The following is a 21882-nucleotide window of genomic DNA, read 5'->3' on the forward strand; positions in this document are numbered from 1 at the left end:
ACCCATCATCCTCATGTATGAACTCTGCATATTTGTTATCAGTGTGCAATGACATATTTTGACCAGCCTTGTTTGTAATGCTTCATCATAAAGTTAGTGTTGGAAGGCATTTTTAATCCATTCCCCCCTTTGTTTCACAATCCTCAAGTTGTATGAGCTATTCTGCTTGGAGAGTTGGCATATAAGATACATTTTCCCCCAAGTTTCCTAATAGTTTTTACTAATCCTCCTCCGGATCAAGGTTGCCTTTCCCCATTAACAACTGTTGCTCTGTGGTAACTTATGCTATTCAACATACACAAATCTGGAAAATAGGTCACATACATTCTCATTTATTGCATTTATATTATACCCAGAGCTTTTAAACATTATCAAAACTACTTTTGACTGCAGTCCTTACACTGGGCACAGTAGCATTTACAGCAAATAATGGTCATCGGGATTTATATTCAACTTTGCAAGGACCCAGTGGCTGCTGAGTTCCTACTAAATGAAGCGGACTCTAGAAAATAGAGAAAGAAAGAAAATACATTTGAATTAATAGACTTAATACTACCACAAAAAGTATTACATATTATTGTGCAGCAATATGTTTTTCAGAGATATTGAACTAATAATATCCAGCACGTTAATTTTAATTAAAAATTAGCTAATACACCAGTTTGAAGAGTCATCTGCTATATTTCCAGAGAAGCTGGAAATAGCGAGAGCTACTGTTAATGAAATAGGAATGTACACAATGTCCATATGTTTTCTTTAGACAACAATGTGCTGCCTATTTTTCCTCCCCCTTGATTACAACTCCTTACAAATGTTTAATTAGAGATGTCGTAAATTTCTCCTTCAGTAAAACACACCCTTTCCTACAATGAATGGTGACAAACAACCACAGAGCTCACCAATACACATTTTGGATAATCTATTCTTGATTCCTTTTACCTCTTTTGGGACAGGATCCAAGAGAGTAAAACTCATACTTATAAAGCATGAGAGCAGCAAACATTTGGATCTCCATCAATGCAAACCATCTGGGGAAAAAAACAAAATCGCAGTTTGAAGTGAAAATCCAGCCTCAAAGCAAACATTGTTAAACTCTAATCAACAATTATATTCAGCCAACAAAAATGAGATAAATAGAGCTTTATTTGTCAATCCTTTTATTCCTTTCAAAAACCTCAGAGCCAGTATGTATTGCTTTATAACTATTCTTCATGGTTCAATGATATTCTCAGGGGCAAGAGAGCTGACAAGACTGTTCCTTATTCCTGGCGTTACTAATTGTGATTTTTCTTCTGTTTCCAGTAAGTTTACATCTTGTGCATGGTGTCAGCATTTTATGGGACAATGTTTAGGGGCAAAATTCTTCTCTTTGACAGGCTATAGAAGCAATAAAAAGATCTATATTATGACTGCAGAAGTCACGTGCATGTAAATTCAGCAACAGAATCAGTCCCTGTTGATCTCTCAAGATGGCACCTCAAACTAACTTCACAAAATTATAATTAATTTGACTTGAATATATAACATATTTATGACAGTTTATGTTTGGATTATTGAATTGCTATGTTTTTATTCCTAGCCAGATAGTTTCCTTTTGATTCTTGTATTTCCTAAACTACTGAGTACAGATTTGTTGATACTTTGTGAAAATAAAATGTGATCCACAGTTGTGTTGCTTTAGATGTCTTACCTAATGCAAGAGACGGGAGCTGTGATGCACAAAGTGAAATGCTTGAGACATAGCAGAGGAAATGTGATGCCTCAAGCAGATTGACATGAAATGTGTGCCAATTTGAAACATATAACATTTTCATTAAAACAGCTAGCAAATCTCACAAGATGTTAGGTGAATCAGAAATGCACTGTTACATACAATAGAATTACGGCACTTCCTTCTACATAATTTAAATTTGGGTGGTTTACCGATTTTTTTTCAATGACTGAATAATTCAAATGCTATTTTTAATGCATGGTGTTCTGTCAAGTTAATCAATTTCTTGAGGCACACAGTAAAATTATTTTGGACTGTTTTAGTTCAGTTCCTGGGCAGGCACATTTCCACAATATAGAACTATCTCGTTTATTACAGAGAGACCTTTGAAGATATGAGAGCAGAAAGGGTTACTAATGATGTAACAAACTATATTCTTTGGAGGTACACTGTTGGTAGAAGTGTACATAATAAAAATATTTTTCTTTTAAGGTCCTTATTTATACAGGACAGATTCTATTACAGTAATCAATGTCAATGATCTGCAAACACAGTAAAAGACCCGTCCAAATTCCCAGTCTACAGCATTAACCAATCAGCCTTATTTTTATATACATGGCTAAATATAATAATACAGTAGCAGATAAATGATACCAAACCAGATTCCCACCTTCCTGGACACTGATATCTGCCTCCACCAAAAGCCATGAAGCCATCCAAAAAAATGTGTTTTTCCATGACTGCTTCTTTCCATCGATCCTGGGGGGAACAAAACTTTTCAAGGTAAGTGCTATGAGAATATTGCACGACAATCTGGAAGACAAAGTAATGGAAGGAAATTAGGGGTTACCAGAAATAATAATATATGGATCAAATATAAAATAACTTGCATTGATTAAGAAATTGGCCAAGCAAATGATATTTATGTAAATAAATACAAAAGAGAATGCACACAAGATTCACCAGGATGTTGTCTGGGATGAAGCATTACATTTATGAGAAGAGACTGGATAGGGTCGGTTTACCTTTAAACAGAGGGTGAGGCAGACCTGATGGAGGTCTACAAAATTATGAGGGGCATAGATAGGGGTACACAGTAGGGAACCTTTCCCCACAGCAGAGGTGTCTAAAACTAGAGGGCTTATGTTTAGGATATGGGAAAGGAGGTTTAGAGGGGATCTGAGGAAGAACACTTTCACCCAGAGGATGGTTGGAATCTGGAATGCACTGCCTGAGGTTGTGGTGGAGGCAGGTGCTCTCAGAAAATTTAAATAGTATCGAGATGAGGACTAGAATTGCCAGGGCATACAATGCCAAGGATCAAGGGCTGGTAAATGGATTAGTATAGGTAGGTACTTGATGGTCAGCTTCCAATCAAAGAGCGTGTATCTGCGCAATGAGTCCATCATTCAAAATTTAATGATTGAGAAATGAAAATAACCAGTATAAATATAAGCAAAATTACAGACTACAGGTCACAAAAAATAGGAGAGGGATTTCATGATATTGTCAGATAGATTGGTAAAACACATCATGACAGTTGCAGAAGCAGGAAAGCAGCAAACAGAAGTAGAAAAGAACAAAAGCCCAAGGAAATTATAATTAACTTGTGACAAGTATGAGTGCTGTATAGAGTTCTGGTCACTGCTCTATTGTGAACTTGCTGGCATTAGGAAGAGAAAATTTATCTTCATTAGGCACTTAAGCTGTAAGGAGAGATCAAGAAAGACAATCCAAGAGTGAAATGGGTTGACATGCAAAGTATGATATTGCTAGGATATAGTTTTAGCAATTATAAATTCAAATCAATATAGATATCAAAAATTGAAAATAAAAAGAAAATGGCAGGAATGGGGTACAAATTTAGGGTGTCAATGCCTCAACATACCTGATCTGGCTTAACCAGGGTATTTTTCTAGCACATTTCTTAAAAAAAATCAAAAATTTCTAATTATGTCAAATTAGATGTCTTTCTAAATATCCATGGATTATTATTAGCCTGAATAATTACAAATTTGGTTTTCGTGCAGTCAAGATGATGGAAACCATCCCTTATTTAATGTGAAAATATCTTAATATCATTATGAAGAATTTAAAGTTGTATTTGCTCGGTGAACTTCAAATACCAGAAAGAATTTGTGTTCCACATTACAAGGGGTGGGGGTGGGGGGTAGAAATAGCAATATAGAACATACTCACGGGGAGAAACTTTTCAGGTTCAGGAAAATATTTGGGATTCCTGTGTGCCCAGTAAAGTGACAACATGAGCATGTCTCCAGAAGGAATGATGTAATTCTGGAGTAAAAAGGTTTAATTGTTATATAAATCTGCACATTTGCAGAATGAAATACTGCTGTTACAGTACTTTGTAAATTGTATTGTCCCATTCTTTCACTTTTCTTCCTTTCCTCACTGAGAGACATTTGATCAAATTCCATGCAAGAGCTCTGAGCTGGGACAGGGTTGCACCGAAGCTGGTCACTAGTCAACATCTCGCTCACTGACTGTTATCAAGTCAATTAATTTCAGTGTGCTCCTGATGCATGTCCCAGCTGAAATCCACTCTGGCTTAGTTCCAGTAGAGTTCATTAGATTACCGGTAACATAGAACAGTACAGCACAGAACAGGCCCTTTGGCCCACAATGTTGTGCCAGACATAGCTAATCCCTTCTACCTACAGCATGCCCATATCCCTCCATTTTCCTCTCATTCATGTGCCCATCCAAGTCCCTCTTAAAATCCCCCAATGAATTTGCCTCCACCACCCTATCAGGCAATGCATTCCAGGCGTCCCCCACTATCTGAGTAAAAAAACATACTCCAAACATCTGTTCTGATCCTACCCCCTCTCACCTTAAATGCATGCCTCTGGTATTGGATCACTCAATAATGGGAAAAAGATATTGCTTGTCCACCCTATCTATGCCCCTCATAATTTTATACACTTGCAACAGATCACCCCTCAGCCTCCACTGCTCCAGAGAAAAGAGCCCAAGTTTGTCCAGCCTCTCCTGATAGCACATGCCCTCTAATCCAGGCAGCATCCTAGTAAACCGCCTTTGCACCCTCACTAAAGCCTCAACATTTTTCCTATAGTGAGGTGACCAGAACTGCATGCAATATTCTAAATGTGACTGAACCAGAGTTCTATAGAGATGCATCATAACTTCTTGATTCCTGTACTCAATACCTTGTTTAATGAAAGCAAGCATTCCATAAGCCTTCTTTACCACCCTATCTACCTGTGTAGCCACTTTCAGTGAGCCATGGATTTGCACCCCAAGGTCTCTCTGCTCTTCAACACTGTTAAGGGTCTTGACCTTCAGAGTGTACTGCCTCTTGACATTAGTCCCACCAAGGTGCAACACCTCACATTTATCCGGGTTAAACTCTATCTGCCATTTCTCTGCCCACATCTGCAACTGATCTATATCACGCTGTATCCATTGCCAGTCTTCTGCACTATTCACAACTCCACCAATCTCGGTATCATCCGCAAACTTACTAACCCACCCATCAACATACTCATCCAGGTCATTTATGTATATCACAAACAGCAGAGGTCCCAGTACAGATCCCTGCAGAACACCACTATTCACAGGCCTCCAGCCTGAATAAGTCCCTTCAACCACCAACCTCTGTGGGTTCTGTGAGCAAGCCAGTTCTGGATCCACACAGCCAATTCTCCACTGACCCCATGCATCTGAACTTTCTTGATGAACCGATTAAGTGGGACCTTGTCAAATGCCTTACTGAAGTCCATATAGATGACATCCACAGCTCTACCTTCATCAATCTCTCTCGTCACCTTGTCAAAAAACTTGACCAGGTTAGTAAGACATGACTTGCCCTGCACAAAGCCATGCTGGCTTTCCCTGATCAAGCTATTGGATTCCAGATGCTTGTATATACTACCTCAAAGAATTTTCTCCAGCAATTTCCCTACAACTGACGTGAGACTCACCGGTCTATAGTTCCCCGGATTTTCCCTTGTTCCTTTCTTAAATAGAGGAACAACATTAGCCACTCACCAGTCCTGTGGGACCTCACCCGTGGTCAAAGAGGATACTAAGATACTGGTCAAGGCCCCAGCAATTTCCTCTCTTGCCTCCCTCAATAACCTGGGGTATATCCCATCGGGCCCCGGGAACTTATCCACCTTAATACTGTTTAGGAGATCTAACACTTCCTCCTCCTTGACCTCTAAATGCTCTAACATGTCCTAACGGTAGGAGCGATCTTTGGCCACTTTTCCCTTTCTGACCCAAGGATGAAGAGGCAACTTATTATTCTGGTTGAAATTTAAGCCATCTTTGAAATTTCCCTGATCTCACTGGATGAACACATTCAATCAACATTGTAAAGTAAGGATATTTAATTTCAACACATCCAGATACCCGCAATATGCAATTCCAACAAACAGCATCATGCACATCTGATGAGTCAAAGCACTGTTCTTTCCAAAGTTAATAATTTTCCCACCTACAGAATATATTAAAAAAATCAAAAATGGAGTAGTAATAGAAAGGTTTCTGTCTGACTAGTTCTAGCTCAACAGCTTGCCTTATAAGTCCAGTAACAAAACATGAAGGGGTGGACTTAACCCATGCTGTAAACTTCCAACTGTCTTTCATGGGCTCCGATTTTACCTTGAAGTCACTATGACCTTCCCACCTTGCTCATCCAGTTGGTAAGAGAGCTGGGATGTGAAGAAGTAACGAAAAGTAAATGTGACAAAGAGAAGCACTGCTGCACATTCAGGTTTAGCAAAGAAAATCTAAGTCTCCCCTAACCTGGGCATCCTCACTCAAGGCTTCATTAATACAGTGCTTACATTACTGGCCTACGACTAATGATTTGGAGCCATGAGTAAAAATCCTACCATGGCACCTGTAGAATTTAAATTCAGTTTAACTGATATACACAAACACATTTTGGATCTTGCAAGGGAGAATTTTTTAATCAACTGAGCTCCTGTAATTAAAGTCTGCTTTTCTTCCCAAGTTCTTAGTATAACCAATGCATCTTTTTCCTCACAATATTCTTTGGATCAAGGCAGCAAAAGCATAACTCACTTTAATTTTCAGAGGTTGCATCACTTTTCTAGTTATTACTCCTGGAGCTCGCAAACGAAGTGTCTCTAGGATGCAACACTTTAAGTATGGGAGCTTCTGTAGATCAGTCTCTTCTATTCCAATCTTTTTATTTCCTAGGAATTTTCAAATAAAAACACAAGAGCAAACGTGCAACACTTGGTGTCTTTTATCCCTTAACAGTTCTGAATCCAGTGGTAACAGTTGACCCAACATTCCCAAAGCTGTTATAAAAATGCTAGTCACTTAAGTGTGTACCAATGGAAGTGGCTGGCACTTTTTTCCATCAGATGAGCAAACTGATAAGGATGGAGGGGGATGAGAATCAGACATTGTACAATCTCATCAAGTCAAAACAGCTATACAGTGCAAGCAAATGTTTTGACAATTGAAAGGTGTCACCAGTCACATTACAGTCAAGTAAGCAAATGTTGTCTTCTATTATTATACTCTATTAGTTTGCTTGGTAGGTTTTATATACATTTGAGTTTCTTTTTTATTTGCATACAGAATGTGAGCTTTATTAATAAGACCATCATTTTAATGCCCACTCTATTATCCTTCAGTAAGTGGTGGTGAGTCCCTTTTTGAACTGCTGTAGTCCATGTGGTAGAAGGTACTTTCACAGTACAGTTGTGGAGAGAATTGCAGGATTCTGATCCAGCAACATTGAAGGAATGGCAATATATTTCCAAGTCAGCATGATGTGCAACTTGGTGGGGGAACCTACAGGATTCCCATGTGCCTGCTTCCCTAGTCCTTATAGGAGGCAGGGGTCATGGGTTGGGGAGAGGTTGAATATTCCTTGATGAGTGGCACTGAACATTTTGTAGATGCACACCACTGTAGCCACAGTTTGGGGAAGGGAATGTAGTTTGGTGTGCCGGTCAAGCAGCTGCTATGCCCTAAGGGCCTCTTTGTTTGCTTGCACTCATGCAAGAGAGTATATCACCATATTCCTGCCATCTGCTTACAGACAGATGTAAGATTAGAAAATCAAGAAGTGACTCATTCACAGCAGGAAACCCAGCCTTCCCTTACTTGGCTGAACAAAGGTGACCTCCCCCAGGGTATTGATGTTAGGGTAATAGGTAACAAGAATGCATGAATGGGAGGAGGTTGGACTTTCCGTTCTTGGAGATGAGCATTAGATGGCACTCGTGGGACACAAATGCTGCTAAGTATAGTTTGTGTGTTACTGCCATTTTATGTTGTACTCCACATGATGCAAATTGCATAACATTAACAATAAACAAAGAAACAAAGGATTGCAGATGCTGGAATCTAGATGAAAACATGACGATGCTGGAGGAACTCAGAAGGCCAGGCAGCATCCATGGAGAAAAGCAGGCGGTCAATGTTTCAGGTCAGGACCCTTCTTCAGGACTGAAGATAGGAAAAGGGGAAGCCTGGCAATGGAGGATTCCAAATGCAAACTGGAGGAACAGCACCTCATTTCCATCTTGGAACCTTGCAGCCTAACGGCATGAACATCGGATTTCTCCCACTTTAAGTAATCTCTACCCCGCTTCCCACAACACCCCCCCCACCACAGCACGCTTCTTCTCTTCTTCCCTTTCCTAGCCTATCTCTCTTTTTTCTACCCCTCTTTTTTTTCCTTTCTCTTTCTTACAGTTGACCCATCCCTGGTGGATCTGCTCTCCCCTCCTCCCCTGCACCTGCCTGTCACTGTTTCTTACCTGCATCTACCTATCACCACCTTGTGCCCACCCCAAATCCCCTCTTTTGTCCACCTATCACTGCTCTGCTTTTCCCTCCTATATATTGGGCTTCCCCTTTTCCTATCTTCAGTCCTGAAGAAGGGTCCTGACCCGAAGCGTTGACCACCTGCTTTTCTCCATGGATGCTGCCTGGCCTGCTGAGTTCCTTCATCATCATAGCGTTTTTCATTAACAATAAACATATGGTCTAGTAATGCTAGTCCTTATTCCAACCAACACCACCAGTTTTAAACTGGAATTTAGAATATATATGCTGTTGCTAAGAAAAGAAGTCGTGGCCCACTCCAGGTGTCTTGTAATCAATCTAAAAATTGTTACACTGAGGACATTCAGTATCCAAATGTTACAATAAAATGTTAGTCAAGGCTGTCAAGTAATTAAAGAATGATTCCTCGTTAATTCTTGCAATTAAATCTGTTCATCTTGGTTTTGATTGCATTTTAATTGACAAAATTAATACAGCCAGCAATCCAACTTTGTTTCCTTTTTAGTCTCTATTACGATCATGCAAATATCAAGTCCATTTTTGGAAACTAACAAAAAAGATGTCCAATGTATGACCCGAGAGGGCTTTGGTGCTGCCTGCAACTGTGGTTGAGGGGATATCAAGCGTGATTGAGCAATCAGGTTATAATAGGTTTGAACAATATTCAGACTGAAAAGCCCTGAGGGAGCAGTCATGTTCCCAACACCCTACCCTGTCACCTGGTGCCAGTGTGCTTATCCACTGGTAAATGGGCAGTGATATTCACCCCACTATCCCAACCCAGTCCAGCCCAGACAGCCTTCAACCCCTCCCCATGTGGCAGCTCCTCCTTCAAACCTAGTTATGCTGGTGCAGCTGTTGTGAGTACACCGTGTTCTCCCTCCCCACTTCCCCTCCTGGAGTCAGGGCTAGACAGAAGGATTTGTGATTCACAACCTCTTTTAATTGCCAAATCAATAAGCAGTTGAGTCACTTCTACATCGACCTGTCCAGTCACCTGGAAGGTTTATTCAAAGTAGTTTTCGTAACTAGAGACAGATGCTGGAATATGGAGCAAAAAACAAGCTGCTGAAAATACTCAGTGGGTCAAGCAATATCTATTGAGGCAAAGGAATGGTCGACATTTTGGGTTAAAGATCTTGCATCAGGACTCCAATCCCAGACGACCCGCTGAGTTTCTTCCATCAGTTTGTTTTGAGGTTTCATAATTTATCTGCATAAAAAATCCAAATAAATAGCTGGTTGATTTAAGAAATTCGTAATCTCAGGATCTTTATTAGATTGAGCAGTGGTAAGCTATAGCCACAGTAATGTTCCTCCTTTTTGCACATAAGCGGGGAACAGTGATTAGACAGAAACATTGATATTGTTCTGACATGGATAGGAAATGGTATAGCGGTGAACAGATGTTTTTTGCTGATTGGAGAAGGATGCAGTGAGGTCTCGCCACGGTTAGTATTCGGATCACTGATCACAGGGAGTACCATTTCGAAGTTTTGGATGGCATAAAAATTTCCAACTTAATGGACGGTCAGCAAGACATCAGCAGAGCATAGACAGGACTGAGAAAGTGGCCAAACACAATGCAGGCAAAATTAAACGTGGATGAGCAGAAAGTGATATACTTTAGGACAAAGAACACAGAGAATAATATAAATATTATTATTTGGTGGGGCTGAAAGAGGGTAGTGAGCTGTTATGGGAGGTTATGGCGCTGGGGCTGGAAAAGTGGGTATATGTTCAAACATTTTTGAAGGTTGCCAGGGAAGTTGAAAAGGTAGTTAAGGTGCCACTGTATAAACAGAGCCTCTGAATTCACTATCAAGGAGGTCATGATAAACACTGGTTTCAGTCTCAGCTGGAGTACCAAGTACAATCATAGGCACCACACTTTAGGAAGGATCTCAAAGCCCTTGAAATGGTACAGAGGTGGTTTACTGAGATGATACCAGGGAGAAGGGACTTGGGTTATACAGAGTTTGGTGAAGCTGGGATTTTTGTTGTTACAGGAGAAAAGATTTTAAGGGAGAACTAACAGGTGTAGTTCAAAACAATTAAGGGTTTAGATAGAGAAAATGAGTAGAAAAGTTTCCCCCAAGTTGGTGATCCTTCAGCAAGTCACCTTTACTTAACAGTGTTTCTGTTAAGATCATCTTTTTGATACAATCACTGATAGTAAAGAAAACTGGACATCAGAAACGTAGCATGATAACAAACATTTCATTAGAGCTGTGGAAAATTCCAGAACAATTAGCACCATTGTAATGAGCCAGCATTTAAAAAATAATCTTAAACCAACTTTATGCATTGTATTTTTGTTAACTATATATTATATTTTACTGTCTATGATAAATGAAATGTCCTTATCCAACATCCAAGTTTTTAATCAATTACCTTGGTCATTAAAGACAGAACAGAGTTCTTTCATAATGGTCTTGTAAACAAATGGGCTTGAAATAATAAATGCAAGAGTCCAGAATGTGATCTGGAAAAGGGAAAGCACATGTTTCAATCAGGTCATCTCTCATTTTTCTAATCTCCAGCAGATACAAACTGATGCCTGTCCAACATTTCTTCATCAGACAACCTGCCCAGTCCAGGTATCAATTATAGGTAGTAAATCTTCTCTGAACTTTCACTGTAACAATGCAATACAATCCTTTGTTACCGAAGCACTATAATAGCCAAACAATTAGAGCTGGAGTAGCAATGACCTTTCCTATGAGATTAAATTAACATAAAACCAGTAACTCCACCCAGCGCCACTAACATGCTCTAAGAAATTTTAAATCTCTTTAAAGACGTCAAGGACATCCCAGAGCCTGGAAGATTTCACAAGTGATAGCATATTATAGTTCTGTGATATCTGGCAGAAAACAGACAGCTGAGCAGGTACTCACTGGAAGTGCATTGGCTTGGGAAGCCCAGAGCAACAGTAAACTGTAATTAGTGGCGCAGTTTCCATCCAAAGTATCAAGAAGATGCTGCAACAAAGTCTGAAAAGAATAAGTTAATTAATGGTGTCAACACAGCAGTTACCTAACCTGCAACTTAAAAATAATAAGGTTGGGACAAATTGTGCAGGCAGCACAATTTGTTCTCAAATCAGATGACCACAAATTGTACCCTTGTAAGACTGTTTTTATGCAAAATTACACAAAAAGCAAAATGTGCCTGTTTTGCAGTGTTTGTGCCCACTTCTAGTGGAAGTGCCTCCCATCAGGACACTGGACTAGGCATCTCTGAGCATTGTTTCACCCTAACACGGGTTTCTGTTGCCCATCCTATTCCCCACATATGATGATGTTATCAATATGTGAGGTTTGTTTTAATTATTTAATGACAAATTGAATCACAAGGTTGTGACCTAGAACTTCATAACTAACACACATTAAACAAGGACATCAAATGAAGTCGGTGCACGATATAAAGTGTCTGTCCCATCGTATATTTTTATGTTCAGAAAATGTTTCTGTGAAATTTATTAGAACAAAAATGGTTGTGGCAAGGCCCTGTAAAGATTGAGGCCTTCTGTGAATGGAAGGGTTGCTCACTAACCCCAGTTCCTCCCCCAACATTTTCCACAATTTTCCTCCCCTCCCCCATTCTACCTCATCTCTTTAGCAGCAGATCTCTTTACTTTGCATAATGTTATGTAGCCATCTATTGGCTAGTCCAAAGCAGAATGCTGGAATGCATTCTGCTTTTTTATCCTCGTATTTCCAGAACTGTTGCTCCAAAAGTTACTGCAGCAAGGATGCAATATGACAGAATAATCATGGCAAACACTAAGTACAAAGAAGATTTTACACTCAGCTACTTCCCTCCTTGTATTGTGGAGGGTTGTGGCTGTCACGTGACAACACTGCCCCTACCTGGTCGGATGACAGCACTGCCCCTACCTGGTTGGAAGACACACCACTGTCGATCAAGGTTTGGCTCCACCCCACCCATCAGTGCACACCTGACCATTGGCCCCTTTAAGCACCTTTGTACATGGCCTCGGGCCATTGGCCTTTTTGAACTACCTGGGCTGGACCCCTCAGCCCTCCAGCACTATAATGAGTGCCACATGTGCCTGGTTCGCTTTGATTGCTCCGAGGAACCATGGAACGACGCTGGAGAGACTGTTGGTAAGGTGTGCACTTCAATAGGGTTAGGAGCATTCTAAGTTAGTATTCCCAGTAGCGTAGAGCTGTGCCTGCACTGAGTCAAGGGGTGGTGGATATCGTATTGCTTTTCCTTGATTGTTTGTACCCAGTTCGTTGTATGTGCATGTGTGTATTTTACCCTTGTTGCGATTTTTCCCATGCTCGCTATCACTGGTGCGCATGTGTGTGTGTTGTCCCCGTTACCTTTTCCCCGCGTTTGTCTTTGTAAGTAAATCATTTATCTCTAAGACTGTGTTCAGAGTCCTTGTCCTTTGAGACCTCGAATCTGTTTCACAACACTCCTAAACAGATTTTTTCCTCTCAAGAGGGAGCTAGGCCCCTACTGTTCCAACACGAGATGAGGATTGGACAACTGTTTTCAGATGCTTTCTGGGAGTAATTTTGGATCTCAAACTTTAGAGGCAGTTACAGTATCTGCCATGGCTCAGATGCTAGGTTCTGAGTTAGAAGTTTGTGAATTCAAATCCCACTCGAGTCTTGAGAACAAAAAGTTGGCTGACACGCCAGTACAGAATGTGGGATTTGTATTGTTGGACATAACCAGGAAATGAACTGAACATCTATGCTACACTTTAATATGTTTGATGAATTCAAACAGCAGGTCAGTCTTATTTGAGTTTACACTGAGATTAATTCAATTGCATCCTGTGGTTACCTTTGAGTCATCATCTGCCGACTTCAACCTTTCCAACCTTGGCTACAATACTTTTAAAGAGAGATAGAAGCCAGCGCTTCGATTAGACCAATCTCTGCAGACAAAAGTTGAAAATGACATACATGCCAGAATGTTACATACTTAAAGAAAGATGCACATTTACATGATTATCATGGAAATGCATTTGTACCACACCGGTTGTCAAAAATAGTCAGCAAATGTCAATGAGAAACTAAACCACATGAGCAAGAACAGCAAATTACATTCAACAGTGCACAGCAGTAACAATGTTCAATTTCTGAGAGTTGAGAGGGAAGATTGCTGGTATAAAGACAAGACGGGAGGTCTCTGAAGCTCTAGCCTCTGTCTTCAGCTTCACATTCCCCTGCCCCCACCTGCCATTTTTCCCCTTGTCTGCTTCCACCTATCAGCCACCTGCCCGTCTCCCAACTCCACACCCCTCCCCCATCTGGGTCTTCTGCTCAACATCCTTCACCCTTCCGTCTACCTATCATCTACTGGCCTGTCTCACCCCTCCCCCCTCTCTTTATACCAGCCACCTTCCCTCCCCACTCTCAGTCCGGATGCAGGGTCTCGACCCAAAACAGTGACAATTCTTTTACCCCACAGATGCTGCTCAACCAGCTGACTTCCTCCAACAGTTTTGTTTTTTGTTTCTGATTCATGCATCTGCAGTCTCTTGTGTCACCAAAGCTCTGAACCTGTATCACACCAGAGTTGTATAATTTTCCAAAGATTTTGTTGGTGGACAAGCAGAAAACCTCCCTGGAAATTCATTCCCTTACCCCTAATGCTCCAACTCTTACCCTAATCATAAGTAGCAAAGAGAATGGATTATTCACCTTAGTAAAAATTCTGGTAATTGGGAACCGAATTCAAAACCTCTATCAAACTTCTGGAAGTGGTCCCCAAACTCTTTAACTGCACTTCTGTCAGTGGGACATATGCCTTTTCCAAACAAGTTGTTCACCACTGCAGAAAACATACCATGCCTGTCAGTAAAAGAAAAGATTTCCATTACCCATCAGAAAATGCACAGTTTTTGAAAAGCTTTCCTATATTTGGATTGAAAGAAATAACACGTTGGCTTTGACACAGGCCAAGCAATATTCATTTATATTCTCCTAATAATGAAGAAAATACACGTTTTTCGGGGGCTTTTTTATGGTCAATAAGAACTTTACTGAAATAAGAACAAAAGTGCAGAAGATTGAATTGAAATAAAATGTATATATTTTAATACAGCTGAGACAGATTGACAATTAGTGCCTGTTTTCCCATGGCAGCCAATGCTGATAATTTTCTTATAGCCTTTTTGGGAACATTAAGATTGAAGATCATTTTATTTGTGAATGTCGAATAAGGATAGGACTGGTCTCAACTGTAAAATCCTGTTTTATTTAACAGCCTGGCAATGTTCTTTGTACAGATGATCATTTAATGAATGGGCAATTAAGAATGAGCCATAATCCAAGCTATCGTTATTCTTGCATCCATTCTTTCAGTATAGTTTTAATTTATATCATCATTAGATTCCCACAAAAATAAGTGAATTCAAATAAAATGAGCTATATTCAAACTCAGTGTTTTGCAATGTAATTGTTAACATTTCATTACGATTGATCTTCCAACAATAAATCCAAAAGAGGGATAGATTTTTTTTAAGTTTTCAACTTCTTGCAGAGGAATTACATTGCCAAAATACGTTGGCATATTTTAAATACAGCTGAACCTATTTTCATCAACTCTGAAAACCGTATTTTTTAAAAATCTGCAGTAAACCCTTAGGTTTATTGTTATTTCCAAATAAAAAGCATCCCCATTTCAGGAACAGATAAAAAGAGAAAGTATTGCAAACACTCAGGAGGCCAGGAAGCATCTGTGGAAAGACAGAGTTAACATTTCAGGTTGAAGAGCCTTCATCAAAACAGGAATGAGAGAAAGCAAGTTGATTTGAAGTTGCAGGAACAGTAGGGAGGAGTGGATTGGTCAAAGGAATATCCCTGATAAGATGAGGCCAGGGTTGTTGAGGGGATTAACTGTAAAAGAGGTATTCTGGTCAATGGGAACAATTATAGAGAGAGAGAAAGAGAATCTGAATAAAGCAACATAAAAAGCTATAAAATGAAGGCGACAGAGTGAAAACATGGATAAAGGTATGTAAAAGCTATGAGGTGCAGAACAGTAGGACATGACCAGAGGACAGTCTGCACTACTGGAGAGAGAAAATCTGAACCATTATCACAGACTGACTGGCCAGTTCTGAAAAACAGGAAGTAAATTACCTGAAGTTGCAGAATTCAATATTGAGCCTGGAAGGCTGCAATTTGCCCAGACAGAAGAAAGGCATTCACCCTGAAATATTAACTTTGCTTCACTTTCCACAGATACTGCATGACTTGCTGGACGCTTCCAGCATTTTGTTTTTATTTCAATTTTCCACTGTCAGCAGTTTTTTTTTTAAAATTTTTGTCAATAGATGAAACAAAACTTTTCACCAAAAGAAGGCATCAAGGAACACCTTTCATCCAGAAAAAATGACTGAAAATTTTTGAGTTTGGTGTATTTGCTTGAGGCTAAGGGTTTGCCATTTATATAGAATTTCTGTTGTAACTATATTTCTTGGGCCAGAAATGCCAAACTTGTTAACTTTTCCTTTTCTACAAGTAATGCAGCATTAAACATAACACATTTGATACTTCTGGGTCAAAATGATCAGGAGTAATAGGATTCAAATCAAATGATTTAATACCATAAGTATGCCATTTGTTATTTGGAATTCAAGAGAGATGTATTATAATGTCAGTGGTCCCGTCTCAACTGTTGCACAATTCTGCAATCAGAAAGTTTTCTATATTTTCATTGTGATGTAATAGAGATACATACTTTTCATTAAGAGGACTTAAACATATTCAAAGTCTGAGATGCAAGCATTTTATTACACCAAAATAGATTACCATATTTTCTCTGTGTTATGTTAGAACAACTTCGGGTAACTCAGCTTCAAAATTGACTGTTCTTATAAACTCATCTGATACTAAGCTCATCAGATATTGATCCTTTAGTTCAAAAACATGCTGTAGAGTTTTGAACAAGTAATAAATCTAAAACTTGTACAAAGAGTAATGCAACATTTATGAAAAATACAGGAATTTTCTTGAATTTATGGGATGGGAAAGGCATGCATATGTTAAATACAACCCTCACAGAATATATTTTGCATGGTGACATTACAGATACCTACCAGACAAGGTCATACAAGTCATCAGTGCCTTTAGTTCCAAGGTGCATGATACATTCGTGGAATTCCTTAGAGAGGTTACTGCAGAAAAGATGCAATCTTGATGGAGCCAGTCTCCATTTTATCATGTCATGAACAGCTGTGTGGCTCCTAGTAAAACTCTTCCTACTTATAGAAGCTGTTGACAAGTTATATAAGATGCTTACAAACTTTGAATAGTATTAAATATTTAACTATTAACTAGCAGAGAGTTAATGGAGATGGTACAATTAGATGTTGTCTATATGGATTTCCATAAGACATCTGATAATATTCCAGACAAGGAATAATAAAAACAAATCAAACCACATGGAGTCAGTCATAGCCTGATGACGTGGGCTAATAATTGGTTAGGAGGGAATAGAAACAGAAAAATCATAATTAACAAATACCAATTTCTAGCATGTGAGTGGTCTCTTCCTAGAATCATTAATTGAAATACATAAAATTAAGGTATAACATTTTTGTGCTATTTCTTACCAGTACGCCAGACAGCCTCCTGTACTGCTTCTTGAAAGTCAACGTTTTTAGATTTAAAAAATATCTCAAAATCTTCTTCTTCTGTAACAAAGGTCAGTCGCTTCCCAGCAGCTACCACAGTAAATATTGCTCCATACTACAAATTAAAATAGTTTTACAGTGTGACTTATTCAATAGGTAGAGGCTGAAAAAATTCATTCCTCCATTAGATTTTGTAGATACAATTAATAAAATGTGAATGAGGGCAATAGATATTGACCTAACAGCTTATATTCCTTTAAGACTCCGCCAGCTAATTCAGCAAATATAAGTAGCTTCTCACCTGCCTGATGATTCTCCCATTTTTTATCCTAGCCAGGAAGGTTCTAATAATTCAACAGAACCCTGTCCTTATATGAATCCAGATACAACCAGGGATCCCTCCAATAACATTAGGATATTGAGACCCAATTGTAAGATTTTTAAATGTAGATTTTACACTTGGATTTGGATTCAACAATGGGGCAAGGTTTCTAAAAACAGTGGCAGTGCGTCAAGCTTAACTTAAGTCAAGGAGTTACCACCATAACTGATGGGCATCTTCTGGCCTTCAGAAGCGAGAATGCTATAAAATAAGCCTCAGCTACATTTTACTGAGTGGGACTCACCACCAACAAGCAATTGTCCTGTATTTACCTGGGTCAGATCCACAAGGCCAAACTAGCTGGCCAAGAATGTCCTAGACCTGCTGTTTCTGCCATGTCTAGTAGATATCTATGGGGCAAATACCACAACTTTCCACCTTCCATGTGAACCCCTGGGCAGATTACCAGTGTAACAAAGTTTTGGAAAGGAAAATGCAATCAGCACAGCAACTTCTGGTAATTTCCATGCTTAATTGCAAACATACACCCATGAAGCTGATGGTGATATGTTCTTCAGTAGCACTGAGTGCTGACAGCTTATCCTATTTTTTTAAACCATAGAATTTGGGCTAATGTCAATGCAAGAGCCAATGAAATGCAGTGGCATGATTTTCAAATCTTCCTGCTACACTATATTTTCTAAGATTTAAGATTCAATAAATAATATAGTATAAAAAGATGACAGCTACCAGGCTTAGTTCCAACAAATGTTGATAAGAGGATCCACCCAGACACACAGGGATCTGGTGCAGTCTTGATGAAGGGTCTTGACCCAAAACATCGACCGTTTATTTCCTTCCATAGATGCTGCCTGACCTGCTGAGCTCCTCCAGCACTTTGATAAGAGGATCAATTATTTTTCTTGCTCACCACATTATGTAATTTGCAGCTGACGAACACATACTTTTCTTAGTGCCCCATCTGTGTAAGTATGGGGTCAAACCCAGACCCTTAGGCAAATGTCCTGTTGCTGGGATTCTGGGCAGACCACTTAGCCAGAACTATCATCCCCAGTGAGAGATGGCAGTTTGCCAAATATTACTCTAGGTGGGATCTTCCTCATGTCCTTCTTCTTAGACACTCTCTCAGGGACAAGGATGACATGCTTCTACTCAAGAAAGTGTGCCCTTCTTCTGCTGTTTATGCATGAACTCTGCATTCTCCTGTGTAGATTCAAGTCCTTCAGTGCTTTCCTGCACACTTCTTCACCATTTTGAACTGTTGGAAGCTAAGAATTCCCACAAGTTGGTTAAGTAATTTTTTTTCAAGAACTTGAGAGTTTGCTTGAAGTGTTTTCTCTGTCCTCTTGGAATCTCTCCCCATGATGGAGCTCAGAGTTGGCCTGCCACTGATGCTGGTTGAGAAGGACTGGAGTTGAGGTCCATTGAGATTATAAGATTAAAGCTTGACCTGACCATAGCCAATCCAAACCTAACCTGAGCCTTAATACTTTTTCCTTACCTGACTTGACAACCACACCAAAAAAAACCAACCAGTGTTACTCCATGTCCCTCATCCACTCCACGTGACCTGATGTTACCCTGACCATGGCACCAATGTAAACCTGAAGCTGAAACCTGGGAATGCATTCCCCCATTCCTGGAAATGTATTTCCTTGTCAGGTATCACACCCAACCACCGACATTGAGACAAACTTGAAATCAAAACTAAAAATGGATTAAGTGTCCCACTCATTTCCTGGTCAAGTGTCCAGCTGACACAACCAGTATCTGCTAGCATTGAGTCAAACTGACCTGGATAAAGTACTGAGATGAGCTGACACAACCTGACCCAACCCAAACATGATGCTTTGGGAGCATGTGTAACTGACACATATAACTGGGTCCTGTTGCCGCTGATCGTGGAGTCAGGCTCCAGATCAGAGCCTCAACACAAAGCTGGCCTGAAAAAGGACACTAGTATTACCAGTGGATTAGAAGGATTTTGCTAATAATGGCGGTATCTATCTTTGAGGTGGCTGATGCAGGTATTCCAAGTCTCGGAAGCATATAGGAAGGGAGGGATCACCACTGCCCAGTAAACCAAGAATTTTGTGACAGATCTGAGGTCTTGATCTTCAAATACTGGTGCACTGAAGGCGATGGTGAATTTAGTTATTGATGCCTGCCTTCACTGAGAGATGGCTCCCAAGATATAGAAATGGGACCACATTTTCCAGGTTTTGATTGTCGGGGAGTCATGCTGCAGGTGGAAATTGGTAGAGGACTTTGGTCTTCTGGATGTTTAGTGTAAGCCCCATTTTCTGGTACACGAGTGAAAGAGCCAGCTGTAGTTTAGAATTCCTACATGAGGGTCGTCTGCCTGCTGTAAGTCATTGAATTGAACAGTTTTCCTTTGGTGTTATAGATCAGTTTCACGCCAGCTGGGAGCTGGCTGAGGGCGAGCTGCAGCATTACAGTGAGGAAGATTTTAGAAGAAGGCCCATGCGCTGACGGGGCCTTGCTTGACCACAATCTAAACGGGGATTGAGTCTGCGTTGGGCCCTTTGGTTAGGTTCACCGCTTTCATGTCACTTACAGTGGACGCGGAATGGTAACGTATTTCTGATGGCAACCAAATTTGAGCTCCCACACCAAACAGTGCAATTATAAACTGAGCCAGCAGAGGGATTTCTGGCCATTCCTATTGCCGGGAAATGCAAATAAGACCAGCATTTTGAGACACTACTTGAATGTGGAAATACAAACATTTTTGGAAACGTGCAGACTTTTTTCCCGAAACAATGACGCACTGTAAGAAGTTATAATTAAAGAAGGGGGAGAGGCGCTGCTAAATGTGGGAGACCAACTCCTTGTCTCGTCACAAATACTAATGAAACGTTTATCAGATTACCAGATTTCTCTTCCTTGCAGAACCCCACTGGCGAAGCCTTACTCTACGATAACGTTAGCAATATTATTGTTGTACGTAGGTTAATGCACATTTTTATTTAATGATCTTGTTTCCTTTTTTTTTACCTGAGCTCTGGCTTGTTCGATAAATTCAAGCGGCGCTTTTCCGAAGCGGAAAGAAGCCCTGAACCAGGGAATCCAGCCGCCTACGCACGGAGGAGCCGCTGGTTGCCTCTGTTTAAATACCCAGCAGAGAAGAAAGGTCGCCGCCAGAGTCAGCGAGATGTGTACCAGGAGCAACATGCAGCCCATGTCATCCATTATTGGCCCAGGAAGATGCAAAAGGCGCAGAATCTCCCCTGTGCCAGGCACCACTGCCCAGAGTCGGCGATTGACAGCTCAGTGAACTCATTGCTCGGGGTAGGGTGAAAAAGTTTGCTGAATCAAGCTTCAGCACCATAGTGTGAAAAAAATATATAATTCTGCAAGCAGTGTCATGCATGTGAGTCATTGCTAAATCCTTTCCAACTCTCCCTTTTTTCCCTCCGTGATCTCCATATCCATCGATTACGAGAATTCCCTTTGGCATGCACTAAGGTTTCTCCGATTTGTTACATTGGTTCCCATGAGCCAAAGATACTCGCGTGTTTCATATTCTCTCATTCCCGAGTGAATTTTATCTTTATTTTAACGTTGCTCTCATTGTTTTCTATAACGGCGCTGTTCGGTTTCCCTGTTTTATGTTTGTAGAAATCTCAGCTGCCTCTTGTTTTTGTGAGCTTCCAATATCCTAGACTCAACATCATGCCTTGGGGTCCTGAAAAGTTAGAAGCAGAGTAGAATAATTAGATCTGAAGACCATTTTTATACCAGAGGAGTGAGGGAGTTTTAGAGAAAGAAAACAATGTTAGTAAATCTTACACTCATTAAAATAGTCATTGAAGCTATTATCAGTGGGAAGGTTGCAAAGTTCTCTCTTCCACATTTTGTGTTGGCCTGAGGCTCCCACCTCCTCGGATTTCATGATTCTTTTTAATGCTTCTCTCCATGATGTTTCACTTGGTGGCTTTGAGCAGATTCCATGCCCAAACCAAATCTTTGTGCTTGGCTGCAGGATAAACTATCAGCCCAAATCTGGCCAAAAACCATAAGTAATCTGTCATGAATAACAACTGAGGCTGACATAATTTGCACTTGGCTCCATTTGACCTTGCATGCTAAAAGGCAGTTGGACAAGGATGGAAAGCTTACCTTGCCTTATGCCATTAAACTCTACAACTCTTTGACCGGAGTTCTGTGAGACCCTCTCTCACTGCTGCCTTTCTGTGATTTCTACTGTTGTCCTGCTCTTCAACCACATTCTCACCCTGACTCGCTCTTGCCCCATCCCTTCCTCTCGCCTCATTATACAGAGTATCTCCCCTCTACTCTTTCAGTCCAGATGAAGGATCTCAACCCGAAACAACTGTCCATTTCTCTCTCCAG

The 21882-nt window shown here is 40.3% G+C and overlaps 1 protein-coding gene across 1 annotated transcript; it reads right to left on the minus strand.

Annotated features, from left to right (window-relative positions):
* Window positions 1-342: 342 nt before the first annotated feature.
* LOC127575220 (24-hydroxycholesterol 7-alpha-hydroxylase) lies at window positions 343-20972 on the minus strand. Its single transcript, XM_052024929.1, is given in 13 exon segments — window positions 343-502; window positions 940-969; window positions 971-1028; window positions 2382-2470; window positions 3911-4006; window positions 6788-6921; window positions 10928-11018; window positions 11434-11529; window positions 13361-13397; window positions 14224-14373; window positions 16626-16800; window positions 17142-17277; window positions 20524-20972. Coding segments are annotated over 13 exon segments (1356 nt in total). The 5' UTR covers window positions 20719-20972; the 3' UTR covers window positions 343-433.
* Between the last annotated feature and the right edge of the window lie 910 nt (window positions 20973-21882).

The sequence above is a fragment of the Pristis pectinata genome, chromosome 10, assembly GCF_009764475.1.
Source record: "Pristis pectinata isolate sPriPec2 chromosome 10, sPriPec2.1.pri, whole genome shotgun sequence".
Taxonomy (NCBI): domain Eukaryota; kingdom Metazoa; phylum Chordata; class Chondrichthyes; order Rhinopristiformes; family Pristidae; genus Pristis; species Pristis pectinata.